Source organism: Tubulanus polymorphus, chromosome 2 (genome assembly GCF_964204645.1).
Source record: "Tubulanus polymorphus chromosome 2, tnTubPoly1.2, whole genome shotgun sequence".
In the NCBI taxonomy this organism is placed as follows: Eukaryota; Metazoa; Nemertea; class Palaeonemertea; order Tubulaniformes; family Tubulanidae; genus Tubulanus; species Tubulanus polymorphus.
The window spans coordinates 23,617,501-23,630,941 of record NC_134026.1 but is presented as its reverse complement, the minus strand read 5'-3'; the positions used below and the strand labels follow the sequence as shown (position 1 = coordinate 23,630,941).

Below are 13,441 nucleotides of genomic sequence, written 5' to 3'. Positions count from 1 at the left end.
AAGTTTTCCTTCATTTCATCAGTTTTAATGCAGACCTGTCACCACAGGTCTCGAGAAGCTCTGCAAAATGGCGCGAGCTGCCGTGTGAGGTCTCGCTTCATAATTATTGTTTTATAGTAACTTGAGATTACCTATATCCATGGTTAGCAATTTATATTATATTCATTACTATAAAGATACCATAAAAAGTGAAGTTTTTTCCATTTCATCAGTTTTAATGCAGACCTGTCACCACAGGTCTCGAGAAGCTCTGCAAAATGGCGCGAGCTGCCGTGTGAGGTCTCGCTTCAAAATTATTGTTTTATAGTAACTTAAGATTAACTCTATCTATGGTTAGCAATCTATATTATACTCTTTACTATAAAGAGACCATAAAAATTAAAGTTTTCCTTCATTTCATCAGTTTTAATGCAGACCTGTCACCACAGGTCCCGAAGACTCTGCAAAATGGCGCGAGCTGCCGTGTGAGGTCTCGCTTCAAAATTATTGTTTTATGGTAACTTAAGATTAACTCTATCTATGGTTAGCAATTTATATTATACTTATTACTATATAAAGGTTATAAAAAGTAAAGTTTTTTCCATTTCATCAGTTTTAGTGCAGACCTGTCACCACAGGTCCCGAGAAGCTCTGCAAAATGGCGCGCGTTGCCGTGTGAGGTCTCGCTTCATAATTATTGTTTTATAGTAACTTAAGATTAACTCTATCTATGGTTAGCAATCTATATTATACTCTTTACTATAAAGAGACCATAAAAATTAAAGTTTTCCTTCATTTCATCAGTTTTAATGCAGACCTGTCACCACAGGTCTCGAGAAGCTCTGCAAAATGGCGCGAGCTGCCGTGTGAGGTCTCGCTTCATAATTATTGTTTTATAGTAACTTGAGATTACCTATATCCATGGTTAGCAATTTATATTATATTCATTACTATAAAGATACCATAAAAAGTGAAGTTTTCCTTCATTTCATCAGTTTTAATGCAGAGCTGTCACCACAGGTCTCGAAGACTCTGCAAAATGGCGCGAGCTGCCGTGTGAGGTCTCGCTTCATAATTATTGTTTTATAGTAACTTAAGATTACCTATATCCATGGTTAGCAATTTATATTATATTCATTACTATAAAGAGACCATAAAAATTAAAGTTTTCCTTCATTTCATCAGTTTTAATACAGACCTGTCACCACAGGTCTCGAGAAGCTCTGCAAAATGGCGCGAGCTGCCGTGTGAGGTCTCGCTTCATAATTATGGTTTTATAGTAACTTTAGATTAACTCTATCTATGGTTAGCAATTTATATTATATTCATTGCTATAAAGAGACCATAAAAATTATATATAATAAAATTACCATAATATATAATAATATAGGGCCTAATCTTAATGAGTATAATGATTGTTATTAATACTGATTATGATTACATAAGGCACTACTGGTATCATTTTGCCTGATCTTGATATTTTTATGTTTCGTGTTACAAAAAAATAAATTAATTGTAAACAATTCGTTCAATGTTCTCCAATAATTCACAATCATTCCATCTTTATTATTATAAGGCGATATAGTTCAACAACTTTTTATAAACGGACAAACATAAATTCTTAAATGAATTCATAACACATCATAGTTTGTTTTTTGTTTTTGAATAATATATTCAGAAAGCACTACGATATGTTCTTTGTGTTCTTATCGGCTGTCATTTGTTCTAAATCCGCGCCTATCATGTCTTCTAATCGCCTATCATCGGTTCAGTCATAACGATTTTCATTTTAGCGAATCGACCTGTCACCTGAGGTCCCACCTGTCATGTCAGGTCTTGGGCCCTGACATGACAGGTTCTGGAAACTCTGCAGACAGACCTAAATGAAAACATGTGTTAAATAAAAAGTAAATGATAATACAATGATAATAATATTGCCGTAAAGAGTGAACGTGTTCTTAAAATGGGGAAAAGAAAGGGCCATAATTGGAAGGCTAGGGAAAACAAGGAGACAATAATCGATTCGTCAGAAGAAACGAAGGTAGGAACGGCTTTTAGCTAAATCGTTGGTAATGAATGGACGGTGGTGGTAAGCTTTTTAATCGGATGGGTTTATACCAACGAAAATATCCGATCTTGAGACTAAACCACAGTCAGGTTACTGATTAGGAACGGCTGACACTGCCTGTGTACAGTACTGGTCTGAGGAGTTGATTGACCAATTCAATTCAGTAATTTAGGCCTATATCTACTCACCACTTCCACACTGCTGAACAAATTTATGAATTTCTTTCATCTTTGTTTAGATTTTCATTGAAATCGAAGGGGTAAATCAAGATGGTAATGATGAAAGTAACCCGCTCGTGCTTCCAGCGAAAAAACGAAAAACGAAGGAGAAAATCAAAGAAGCTGCCGCTCCTCCTAAAAAATTGTCAAAGAAGGAACGAAAGCGCTTAGAGAAGGTTATCAGCGTTAAAGAGAAAAAAGAGAAAGTGAGTTGAAAATAGATAATGCAGTCAAGTAACAGGATAAGGTTTTAAGTGTGATCCACTTCATATGGTAATTTGCTAGTTGGTTCAAACAGGCCAAAGATGTTTTGGTTTCTTTTTTTCAAGAGAGCGGCTATACTTCAGTCTTTAGCTGAATGCCAAGCTACTAAAGATGAGCTGAAATTGATGACTTCTACATCTGAAATACATAGTGGAAAACCAATGAAGTAGGTGAAAATAATGCTCTGCTGTCTTAACTTGCGTCTCCTTACTTGATCGTAAAGACAATGCAATAAACTTTAAACACTGGTCTATGTAGATTTTGATTTGAGGAATCTCTTTTACAAGGTTTCAAATGCCTGAAATTACTGATGACTCTTTTTCCAGGGAAGTACAAATTGAAAAGTTGGCTTCAGGTGAATTGAAAGTGAATGCTATCGGTGGTAGTAACAAGAAGAGGAAAACAAGAGATTCACCACCAGCTGAGGATGTTTCCACTTCAACAGATGAATCGAGTGAAGAGGAGGATGATAATACAGATGAAGATGAATCTATGAACTCAGAAAATCAAAATGACCATGATGAGAAACCCGTTATTCCATCAGAGTGCATCGATGACAAAAGTAAAGATGCGCACATTCAGTCAAAAAGCAATGAAAAACTGAAAGGCACCGAGACTCCAAATCATGAAAAAGAATATGAATCTAAAACAGTTTCTACTGCACCTGCAGTGTTTGTACCAGTTAGCAGAAACCCTGAAATACAGGTAATGTTAATTGCTGTGTTGATGTGGGTGTGTGTGCGTGTGTATGTGTGTGGGTTGTTACTTTGTTCATAAATGTAATCAGGAATTTCCAAAATAATCTTTTTCTGTAGGCAATGAGATTGCGTCTTCCGATTTTGGCAGAAGAGCAAAGTATCATGGAGACTATCAATGAAAGTCAAGTTGTTGTTTTATGCGGTGAAACTGGCTCAGGAAAAACAACTCAAGTTCCCCAATTTCTGTATGAGGCTGGGTTTACTAGGTACATATTGAAGATAACAGAATCCTTTATTCAAATAAAGAAAGTCTGCCACCAGTAAGAAATGACTGCATACTTAAAATTGATATATTTCAGCGATGGTGCAATGATTGGTGTCACTGAACCTCGTCGGGTTGCTGCAATTAGTATGTCCAACCGGGTTGGTGAGGAAATGAATCTTACATCAAAGTAACTAATATCATCGATAACATTTTTTCTCTGCGGTATTCGAAACTTGATGTTATATTTTGTTCTTCTTTCTTTTTATAGAGAAGTGTCTTACCAGATTCGTTATGAAGGGAATGTAACAAAGGATACAAAAATAAGATTTATGACTGATGGTGTTCTACTGAAAGAAGTACAAAAGGTAGCTAATCATACTTCGATTTTAAATGAAAGAAAATGTTCATGAATAGATTGAACAACCATGTACATGTATTTGTGTTCTATTTAAGGATTTCTTGTTGAGTAAATATAAAGTCATTATCATAGATGAAGCTCATGAACGCAGTGTTTATACAGACATACTCATCGGTCTTCTATCAAGAATTGTTCCCCTGCGACACAAGGTATAAAAGAAATCTGTCACTTGCAGTTAAACTTACGGTAGCAGACATTCTTACAAAATGCCTGGTGTTGAACTTATTCAGCACAGTATTCACCGCGGGCATATCTAATTCACTTTACAGAATGGTCATCCGTTAAAACTTGTCATCATGTCAGCTACGTTAAGAGTTGAAGACTTTACTGAAAACAGAAGATTATTCCCCAAACCACCCCCAGTTATAAAGGTTTGTAACTTATTCTAAACTAACAAGCAATTACGAATACAGATGAGAAAATTTCATAACTTTTTCAATTTTACAATTTCAGATTGATGCTCGGCAATTTCCTGTCACAATTCATTTCAACAAAAGAACACCAGTTGATGATTATCTTGGAGAAACTTACAAAAAGGTACAGATGAAAGTTTTAGCATTTTACCATATTGATCCCAGTTCACACATAACAGTTTTGGTTTATGTATATGTAGATTTGTAAAGTCCATCGTATGTTGCCTGAAGGAGGCATATTGGTTTTTGTAACCGGACAGCAAGAAGTTCTCACTTTATGTCAGAAACTGCGTAAAACTTTTCCGTCATTGGTGAAAAAGACAGGTACACATCACTCTTCAAAATAAAGCTGATTCACAATTATTCTTGTATCATTATATGCTATAGTTGACTTGCTTTTAGATTCGACTGGTGAAAGTGAGCAACCAAAAACTGCTGATGAATCTTCTACCAAACCAGTCCTACCAAAAATCGATCTAGATAGGTATGTCTTGGTCAGTAGTTGTTTATTGTGGACTGAATTCTCATCCGAAACCAATACCGTAGCTGGGAAAGCCAAATTATGAGTAATGGATATATATATGAGTAGTTTAATCATTGTAAATTCAAGATATTCAATATACCGGGGTAACTGGTAGTTGTAATATCCGAAATATAATCGATTTTATGTGATCCATTGCATTTCATTGATTTAGCTCCCTCTGTTGATTTTAAGCTATTCAATCATGCCAGAAGATGAAGAAGCTGATCTTGATCTCGATACACATCATGATGAAGAGGAAGATGAAGCTGAAAATGAGGATGAGAATATTCATGATGATGAGGTAATCTAATTGGTTATCAATTACGAAATGCGATTGCAAAATTTGTTTATCTTTTGAAGAATGTATTCCAAATTTTAACTTTGTATTTTGATTGAATATTTGATGCCACTCATTCTTTTAGGAAGACTCATCATTGAAAGCAATAGATATGAAAAATCCTTTATATGTGCTGCCTCTGTATTCTTTACTATCGAGTGACAAACAAGCTAAAGTGTTCAAACCACCACCTGAGGGCAGTAGATTGTGTGTTGTGGCTACGAACGTTGCTGAAACTTCACTGACTATTCCGAACATAAAATACGTGATTGATACTGGCAAGGTAAAGAGATGATACTTTATCGAATACACTGTACGAATTCAGATTTTCCTTATCCAAAAAGTAGATACGGGAGTGATTTTGAATATCCATTGTTGTAGGTAAAAACTAAGTTCTATGATAAAGTGACTGGAGTTTCAACATTCAAAATAACGTGGACGTCCAAAGCATCGGCGAACCAGCGAGCTGGAAGAGCTGGTCGAACTGGACCTGGTCACTGTTACCGGTGAGTTCTAAATCTAAATCATTTCAGTTCGAAGAAATGTGAGTGATGTGAAGTCTTCATACTACTATGATAAGATGTTTTTGAATGATCCGATCATTCAACTTCGCTCTTTTTGCCTTTCGTTATATTAGGATGTTCTTGTATTTATAGATTATATTCGTCAGCAGTGTTTAATGATGAATTTCAATTGTTTTCTGAAGCTGAAATAACAAGACGTCCAGTTGATGATCTAATATTACAAATGAAAGTAAGCAGCTAAAAACATTATTATTGAGTATCGTTTTAACAAGTGTAGCCTAGAGAAAACGCAAAGCATGTTTTGTAATTTTAGGCTATGAATATTGAAAAAGTTATAAATTTCCCATACCCGACTCCACCGAGTGAAGAAGCTTTGATGGTAAGCAATGAATTAGCATACCAGTAGATTTGATGTGGCAAATAATACACGTTGGTGACTCTTCTTTCATCATTAGGCTGCAGAAAATCTCTTGGTGTCATTGGGTGCCCTTGAGCGACTAAAAATGCCATCAACCACACAGCTGTCTTTGTTAAAAGAAAAAAAACTTAAGTCAGGTACTGCTTTATTCATTTCATCTTATCATGTATCTAGGACTTCAAATGGCTATCGTTCACCCGTATTTATCAATATTGCATTTCAGACCCTGGTACAAAACTGACAGCTTTAGGGAGGAGTATGTCTCATTTCCCAGTATCCCCCCGATTTGGAAAGATGTTAGCTCTTGGACATCAACAGAATTTATTACCATATGTCGTAGCTATTGTAGCTGCTTTGTCTGTCCAGGAAGTACTTATTGAAGTGAATAAACCTTCGACTTCTGACGTTGAGGTACAGATATCAAAACCAATAGTATTGTATCACATGTTGCGTTAAAGATTCTTCAATCTTTATGGTTTTATATTATTGCCAAATAGAATGACGATCTCAAGATGAAGAGGCAGCATATTACACAAATTAGGAAAGTCTGGTCAGGATCGGTAAGCAAATATCCTATATGCCAATAAAAAGAGTTGAGAGTTTTTTCATATATTCCAATTCAAACGTCCTTCTTTTTGTTAGGGTCATTCTCAAATGCTAGGTGATCCAATGGTAATTCTGAAAGCTGTAGGGGCTTGCGAGTATGGTGGTATGACGGAGAAATTTTGCAGAGTTCATGGAATAAGGATCAAAGCTATGAAAGAAGTTCGAAAATTGAGAGCTCAGTTGACAAATGTTGGTAAGAATGAATGTTAATCAATGCTCTACACAATACGGAAAGAGAAACAGTTTCATTTACCTATCTTATTTGATCTTGCAGTTAATGCTGTGATACCTGATGCTAATTTGGTTGTTGATCCCAAAATGCCTCCACCAACAGACCTTCAATCAAAGCTGCTACGTCAAATAATTTTGGCTGGTTTAGTTGATCATGTGGCCATGTAAGTGAAATATTGAAGAGAATTGTACAGAGGAATTGGATTCAGAAATTGGATATTTCAAATTATCTTGAATCTCCAGTACTTTCATTTTGTTTTCAGAAAATTACCAGAACCATTAAGTGGAACCAGTGAGGAAAAGAAAAAAATGAAATTTGCCTATCAGGTAAGGAATCTTGGTGTTGTGGTTTGTAGACTTGAGTTTGAATTACCGGTAGTTCTACTGTATTTCATATGTTTCTAGTGTATGGATTTGGAAGAACCAGTATTCATTCATCCCTCATCAGTACTTTACAAAAAGCAACCTCAATTTATTGTGTACCAAGAGATAGTTGAAACCAGTAAACTTTACATGAAAGGTAAGCACATTATTTTTGACTATAAGGGATTCACCTTTTCTAATTGATAATTTCAGCTGATAGTTTGATCATTTCTTCTCAATTATAAAGGGATAACTGTAGTTGAGGCAGAATGGCTACCAGAATTAGCCCCTAGTCATTGCCAGTTCTCTAAGCCTCTTGAAGATCCACCACCAAGATATAATACTTCAACTGACTCGGTTGTCTGTCACATGAAAGCTTCTTATGGTAAGTGTATAAACTTAACTGCTTATCATTACAGTAAAGACAATATTTTTGCTTAGTGCATTAAAAATGTTGGATGAATCCTTTTTGTCAGGCCGATGTAACTGGAGTTTACCGACAGTAGAGTTAGATTATCCAAAATGCATCGAGAAATACAAATGGTTTGGTAAAGCTTTGCTTGATGGTGAGGTGATACAAGAGTTTGGACGATACAAGTCACTGTTATTATCACTGCCAGTGACGATGATCAAAAGCTGGGCCAAGTAAGTTTATCTGTATCATATATCATTCGAATCACAGCCCAGACAAAGTATAGAAATTAGTTGCATCTGCTTTCAGGCTTCAACCTCGTACCGAAACATTACTGAGGGCTTTAATTGAAGAGGACTGCTCAAGCAAAAATATGTTATTGAATATATGGAGGAACAAACCAAATTGTAAGGATGTAGCTTCTCAGTTATGACCTTTGCTGTAGAATGATATAGAAATTCATTGTCATATACAGTACTGTTATTCTATCCTCCAGATTTGCTGTCCGAATTCCTAACTTGGATCCCAGAAGCTCATCATTCAGATGTAAGAAAACAGTGGCCATTAGCTTCTTCCTGACATGCATAAATATTGCATTAGACGTTTTAAAATGCATTTCTTTTTAAATAAACAATCTTGATCCACGGATTTCAGTGGTCATCTCATATTTCTGGGCTTTGTTGGTGAATTTGGTTTCTTAATGTGATGAATCTGCCAATCAATATATCAGAGTTTGCTCCTCTATATCACCCAGGTCACTTCGAGAAACAAAGGTAAAGCCTGGGCTAACTTCGGTTATCAGAGTTAGTCAACTAGAGTATGTAGTTCAGACTTATTTTCAAGAAGGCCAACACTTGTGAAATGCGTTACGCCCATACTATAGTGCATTCAATTATTAGTCACAAGTCAACAAACTTGGATAACTGAAGTTGCCCCAGAGTAAACAAAACACAAATTCATCAAATACTTCTTAATTAGTTTATTAAAATCGCTGGGTAAAAACAACACTAAACTGTCCTGGTAACATACATATTTTCAATGAGATGTACATGGCATTTATTCAATTCCAAGTGCTAACATACACTTGTGACTATTCATGAATATTTTAACTGAAACCCTGCATGATATGTCTGTTTCAACTAGTAATCAAGATTGAGTTCTCATTCAGCCTTTGCTTTCCCATTCTCTTCTAGTTGGTTCTTGCCTCTTTTCTTTGGAAGTGGGTTCTTTTTGCATTGCAGATAGATGTCATTTAATTGCATTTCCCGAATGACATTTTCCTAGAAGGTACAGAAATAATCAATTTTTTAATGGAGAACCTGATAATCGAGTTATTTTGATGAAGCTGAACACTTGAATATTCATTTACCTCATTCAAAGCAAACTTAAAAGCCTTTTTTCCTTCACACACAGGTCGACGAATTTTCTCTTTACCATTTTGAAATACTATCATTGTAGGAAGCTGCTTTGACCACGAAGAATGATCAATATTAAACCTGAAATATGGGATACCCACGAACAACTATCAGTAATATACCTTCATTTGGTAGAATTTATGAATCAATGAATTTGAAAGACTCACTTTTCGGCTACTTGTGGATACCTGCTTACATCTACCTTTCCAAATCGAAGATTATCTAGATGATATCTGCAAGAAGTTAATGTTACGAGATGATACGCAAATGATCTCGATCAATATAAGTCAAAACTATACTGAATTCGGCATGGTCTTCTTGAAGTTGTTCAGCAATATGTAAATCTTACTTGTGAGATAACTCTGAAAATGTCGGAGCAAATTTTACACAAGGTGGTGACCACGGTGCATAGAATTCCACTAACCACGTGACTCGCTTATCACCTCGAACAACTTCATCCTGGAAATAAGTGCAGTAAATACATGATATACTTACTACCCAAGGGAAGTTTTTTTACCGGTAAAGGAGAAAATCTGAATAAGGAACAAGTAACAGTTACTTGTTCCTTATTGGGAGATGAATTCTCAATAAGTAACGATATAAGGAATAAGGAACTTCACTGGGGTCTAACAGGATATAATTAGTTTTTTCTTGGAATGAATGAGATTACCAACTACAACTTATCAGATACTCGCCTCTAAACTTTGACCTCTGAAATAAACTATACTCTCTGGCCCCGAATATGTAGGTTCTGGTAGACAAACTAAGTGCACTGTAATTAAAAGGTGTCAGTTAAATCAATCAACGTGGTATTGTTTAACATGTCCAGGAGGAATAACGGATGAGGATGAAAGGGCACTTACAAATAGCAAGCAATGCATAAACAAGAGCATATACAGGACTCTGTCTGAAGAACATGACAACACTGATGATCTTAGTAAACATGAAAACAGTTCCAATATAATCGCTGGTCGAATCTATAACACAAAAATATACAATATCTCTCTTAATATTACTAGGAAGGAGTCCAGAGATTGATGCAGCAAAGAGACTATGATGAGATGAGACTGTACTCACTCTGTTTCCGATGTTTAGCCACAAGCACACACCCAAAGAAAGTCAACAGTTCCCATTCTCTCTAAAAAAATGTTTAGGGTTTTGATTTACATAGATTCAATGTATTGATAAAATTAATTTGAATTTTATTGACAGCGGCTTTACCATTTCCATTTCGCAGTCGTCAAACAGAGCTGAACAGACATGAGGAGTTTTTTTCAGTACGAAATAACATAGAGATAGTATAATATTCGTCACATAATGAGGGTGACAGTAATGCTTCAAAGCGTTGAGATTAAATTTAAACATTTGACAGGATGGTTTCTGCAAAAACTAAACTAAACCGTACGCTAACGCCACCATTACATCGGACCCCTGGATCGGACCAATAAAAGCGTCAGCTAAAGAATAAAGGTGGCAGCACCATACTGTCACCTAGCGGGATTTCTAAGAACTAACATAATAGACGGGTTGCCATTGCAGAAAACTTGATAGACTGGTTGCCGGTATCTTCCTTCAGTAAGAGACCGGTTGATCCCATCCTCCATTTTACATTTTCGATGCATGTCAAACATGTCAGTATCGAGTTACTTCCGGCTTAATATGCCCTATCATCGAATAAGCGAAACTGGGAGTAATATCAAAATCGCACTGGAAAATCAGCTGATAATCTATGAACCATAAATGTAATCAGCAAACAAAAGGAAATTCAAAGACTTAAGAAAAGACATTAATTCCTGTTAGTATCGAAATAATCCGCTGATATTTACTCGAAATTCAAACAGACAACTGAATTAATACTTATTCATTTTGTAGGTAAGAAAAAGGGCTCAGCTGTGAGAGTCATTCTGAAGGAACTTGGCCGAAGGGGACATGCTTTCTTAATCAACCGTATGTGAAATATATTCAGTGAATTGTTGTGTTTATGATGATGTGTAAATCCCTAAAGTCTGAATAAAGCTTACAATTTGAACTCCATGTCAGCAGTCAGGAACACTTTCCAAAAACGGCTTATTCTGCCAATTTCGGCGTTTTCCGCCAATAATGGCAGAATCAGCCATTTATGGATCACTCAGTTTTAAACTGCTTCTGCCAATTTAGCCGAAATCGGCGTTTTCTGCCATTTTTGGCTTGTTCTTAAAAAACGCCATTTCCGCCGTTTTCCTGTTACAGTTTTTAAAACAACATCGCCAGAAACGGCGTTTTTAGCTTAGATAAGGCGTTTTTATCTAGATGTTGATTTGTCAAATCAATTTACCAAAGTAAATTCTGCGCATTTATCTACTTGATTTATCAAATCGATTCAGCTAATCAATGTATTTATTTAAATGATTACTCAAATCGATTTGACCAATCAAGTAAATCGCTAGTGGAGCGATTTGCTTGATTTGTCAAACTGATTTTAGTAGATTCACATGGAGAGTAAAGATGGCGGAAAAGAATCAGCAAGTCTCCCAGCACTGGTTACTAATCCGCGCGTTTATCTAACTGCAAATCGATTTATCAAATCAGCGAGACAGGTGGATTTGCAAATCCAAAGCGATTTGCTTAGATAAAAACGCTTATAGTTTTACAGGTGCTATTTATAGTGCTTAGTTCGATGGGAGTCCCTATTATGACACCATCGCTTTTCTGCTGGCATACATTTTTTAAAAAAATAATTAAAATTAAAATTTAAATTAATCTCATTGATCCATTCCAGGCTTCAAGAAAGAATTAGATGTAAATGTACGGGTTTCCGATGGCAAATGTATTTGAATTCTGTTCTTTCTGTATACCTGTATGCTATGTAATAAATATATACATACATGTATCCCAAATTGTTTCGAAAATGTTTGTTGTATTTTGATATGAGTCTAGATACAGCTGTATTGAGTTTGAGTGTTGTAACGTCATCGGCCACCAATTCATCCAATCACTATCCATCACAAGTCCAATTAGCTGGGAGGCATCGAAGATGTTAATTACCTTCAATTAACCAACATCATATGCAGTTCAATATATCCCACCATTCTATGCTTTATTAGGCGCAAGATAAGACATGGGCAAAACTTAAAACTAGATTTTTGATACACTAGTTTATACATCCATGATTGATTTGTCTTATGAGAATGATAATTATAATAATAATTTTATTTTCATTTTTAACATATAATATTTACACATCCGTTCACCACAGCAAATTCATTATTTTATTCCGAAAAAAAAGTACCGTGTAGACACTAGGGAAAACGTCTAAGTGGGTGGGGGAATCCTCATATATAACAAGTGGACTGCCAATAATGGCTTAATAGTTTATGATTATAAAACTAACTACGCCAAAAACGGCGGAGTACGCCAGAAATGGCGAATGTTTTTATGTGTACCCATGGCGACGTTTACTTGAAAACTTTATAATAGTTTTTAAAACTAGTTCCCAAATTTATTTTAAACAAAAATCATGATTAATAAACTTGTTTCATGCTGTAGTAGTTTTGAGTTTCCCCGGAGTTTTTGGGCTTCATATGACGTAATCATCTAGAAAAACGGAAATTTGACCACTTTACCTAGCTCAAAAATTTCCATCTTAGCGTCATAAAGCTTATCGTCTGCTCGAGATTATGACGTCATCGGCAACATGCGCTAATTGAACCGGAAGTGCGCAAAAAACTTTAAAGCAAAACTCGAAACTTAGTGAGCTGAAACTGGCTGATTAAGCCATTAACGACTGTGAAAGTTTCAAAACTGAGTGATCCATAAACGGCTGATTCTGCCGTAATTGGCAGAAAACGCCGAAATTGGCAGAATAAGCCGTTTTTGGAAAGTGTTCCTGACTGGTCAGTGTTTTGTGAGATCAGATATTTGGATCCACCGCAACATCTCTACTTATATTCTCGATACAGACAGAATTGGGACAGACTTGGGTAAAATCAGCCAAAGTTAAGAGAGTTAAATCAGCTCCTCAACTGGTTTAGAGCGAATCGCCTTTCCGTTAATATAGATAAAACAAATTACATTATTTTTGGCAACAGATTTTTTCCGGATCTAAATATACGCTTAGATGGTCAACCGATAAAAAGAGTAACAAGCACAAAATTTCTAGGCATAATTTTTGATCAAAATTTAACATGGAAGGAACACATCAATTTTGTTTGTAAAAAAGTCTCACGTGGCATTGGCATCATTAACCGGTTGAAAAATTACTTATCTCCAGACATTTTGAAAGATTTATACCATTGTTTTGTCCATTCACA

The 13,441-nt window shown here is 35.7% G+C and overlaps 2 protein-coding genes across 4 annotated transcripts; one reads left to right on the top strand and one right to left on the bottom strand.

Annotated features, from left to right (window-relative positions):
* Window positions 1-1,871: 1,871 nt before the first annotated feature.
* LOC141898587 (putative ATP-dependent RNA helicase DHX37) lies at window positions 1,872-8,377 on the top strand. 2 transcript variants are annotated; one of them, XR_012618576.1, is made up of 28 exons: window positions 1,872-2,020; window positions 2,286-2,471; window positions 2,595-2,695; window positions 2,856-3,234; window positions 3,345-3,493; window positions 3,587-3,679; window positions 3,761-3,857; window positions 3,946-4,059; window positions 4,180-4,281; window positions 4,364-4,447; window positions 4,524-4,647; window positions 4,726-4,807; window positions 5,039-5,147; window positions 5,269-5,466; window positions 5,565-5,689; window positions 5,840-5,936; window positions 6,021-6,086; window positions 6,163-6,262; window positions 6,349-6,536; window positions 6,623-6,685; window positions 6,768-6,924; window positions 7,006-7,126; window positions 7,226-7,289; window positions 7,368-7,482; window positions 7,573-7,710; window positions 7,802-7,970; window positions 8,031-8,144; window positions 8,234-8,352. XR_012618576.1 is itself a non-coding variant. In XM_074784568.1 (28 exons), the coding sequence occupies exons 1-28, from the start codon at window positions 1,943-1,945 to the stop codon at window positions 8,314-8,316; spliced, it is 3,480 nt and encodes a 1,159-aa protein (XP_074640669.1). In that variant the 5' UTR covers window positions 1,872-1,942; the 3' UTR covers window positions 8,317-8,377. The 2 variants fall into 2 exon arrangements, 1 of the variants encoding a protein (XP_074640669.1); XM_074784568.1 differs by having other exon boundaries at window positions 8,047-8,144; window positions 8,234-8,377.
* Window positions 8,378-8,709: 332 nt separating this feature from the next.
* LOC141899839 (thioredoxin-related transmembrane protein 2 homolog) lies at window positions 8,710-10,607 on the bottom strand. Of its 2 annotated transcripts, none has more exons than XM_074786401.1 (8): window positions 10,374-10,607; window positions 10,221-10,290; window positions 10,016-10,129; window positions 9,848-9,924; window positions 9,502-9,611; window positions 9,320-9,385; window positions 9,107-9,233; window positions 8,710-9,017 (listed from the first exon to the last, which is right to left on the bottom strand). In XM_074786401.1, the coding sequence occupies exons 1-8, from the start codon at window positions 10,515-10,517 to the stop codon at window positions 8,898-8,900; spliced, it is 828 nt and encodes a 275-aa protein (XP_074642502.1). In that variant the 5' UTR covers window positions 10,518-10,607; the 3' UTR covers window positions 8,710-8,897. The 2 variants fall into 2 exon arrangements, with proteins under 2 accessions (XP_074642502.1, XP_074642501.1); XM_074786400.1 differs by having other exon boundaries at window positions 10,230-10,290; window positions 10,374-10,606.
* Window positions 10,608-13,441: the final 2,834 nt, after the last annotated feature.